We start from the raw sequence: 1,348 nt of genomic DNA, 5'->3' as shown, positions 1-1,348 counted from the left end.
GTAAATCATAAATAAGTACAAAAAGGAAATAAATACATATAATTTATTATATTGCATACACATCCTATTTTCACAATGTGTAATAATGTCATTACTACACTATTAATATATAATAATACCCATGAATATTTTTGAATTGCAACAACATAACTAATCATTTGTTTTCGTTTAAATATATCTAATTTTGTCAATATTTTAGTTCAAATGATTTTTTAAAAAAATGTGCTTATACATTTTTTAGAATTTTAGATTTCAGTAAAAACTATTAAAAAAGAACCCTGCATTTCAAGCCTTAGCTATACATTTTTTTAATTTAATAAATTTTCAACGAAATTTTGACAAATTTTGTAGACATTTAAGATTTTCAGACGCTCGTAAAAAATATTTTTGAAATTAAACTTACATTTTTCTTGTAAGCAAGAATAATTATTTCATGGATCTCTTCAATGTATATTACCTATGTATGGAAATAACTATCCAAAAAATATTAAATTGAAAAAAATCCTTGGCAAACACGGTCTATATCTATATATTATGGCACTATTTTGTAAAGAATTATGTAAAAAAACTAATATTATCGATTTCGCATCATAAAATTATGTCGCTCGAATGCCATAATACCGACAATGGTGATACTGCATGGTAATATTAATTACTAGCATAATAATATACGTACATAGTTGTACATAATATCATACATAAAAATAGGTACACAATAAAGTTGGTCGAGTACACACGCATAGATAAGTACGTCACTGGGCAAGGATATTATATAATGTTGCTGTAGGTAATAGATATTGTAGGTATATAATATAAACGTATCCTACTGCGCCTCGCAGTCTCATGCCATACGCCGACGGTCGTTCAAGTCCACTATAGGGCGGATGACGGACACGATAATATTATTATATATTTTATGCTCGGGAAATCGCACGGCGGTAAAAAATAAGTAATACTATTTTCGTCATCACGTCATTATAATAATATATACGATATTGTACAAAAATTATACCACGATCGTATATATATGATACGAAACGATTTTCTTACTTACGCGTTTCGCGCGAACGGTCGGCGTAGGTTTTTGATTTTTTTTTACGGCACACGGTGTTATAGTCTGCGTATATTTTATTGCACAGTATAAAAATTGTACACAAAAATCACACGGCATTCGAAAAAAATAAAAAATTCATGATGTTTTCGCACTCGCCGTTGCGATGGTCGACGTCGGTGCTCGTGCTGTTGACACTAGCGTCGGCCGATTTCGACGGTCAAGTTCATCGGGACGACGGCGACGGTCTATTACCGCTACCGCGGTCGCCACAATTACCATCGGCGCTCAACGGCT

At 31.9% G+C, this 1,348-nt stretch overlaps 1 protein-coding gene across 1 annotated transcript in view; it reads left to right on the top strand.

The window, feature by feature from the left end:
• Positions 1 to 822: 822 nt before the first annotated feature.
• LOC100570184 (nose resistant to fluoxetine protein 6) overlaps positions 823 to 1,348 on the top strand; it is a 125,830-nt gene continuing 125,304 nt past the window's right edge. Inside the window, exon 1 of the mRNA XM_029491228.1 lies at positions 823 to 1,330. Coding sequence (XP_029347088.1) covers positions 1,192 to 1,330 — 139 coding nt within the window. The 5' untranslated portion in view covers positions 823 to 1,191. The remainder of the gene's footprint in view (positions 1,331 to 1,348) is intronic.

This window comes from Acyrthosiphon pisum, chromosome A3, assembly GCF_005508785.2.
Source record: "Acyrthosiphon pisum isolate AL4f chromosome A3, pea_aphid_22Mar2018_4r6ur, whole genome shotgun sequence".
Classification (NCBI taxonomy): domain Eukaryota; kingdom Metazoa; phylum Arthropoda; class Insecta; order Hemiptera; family Aphididae; genus Acyrthosiphon; species Acyrthosiphon pisum.
This window is presented reverse-complemented; position numbering and strand designations above follow the sequence as displayed.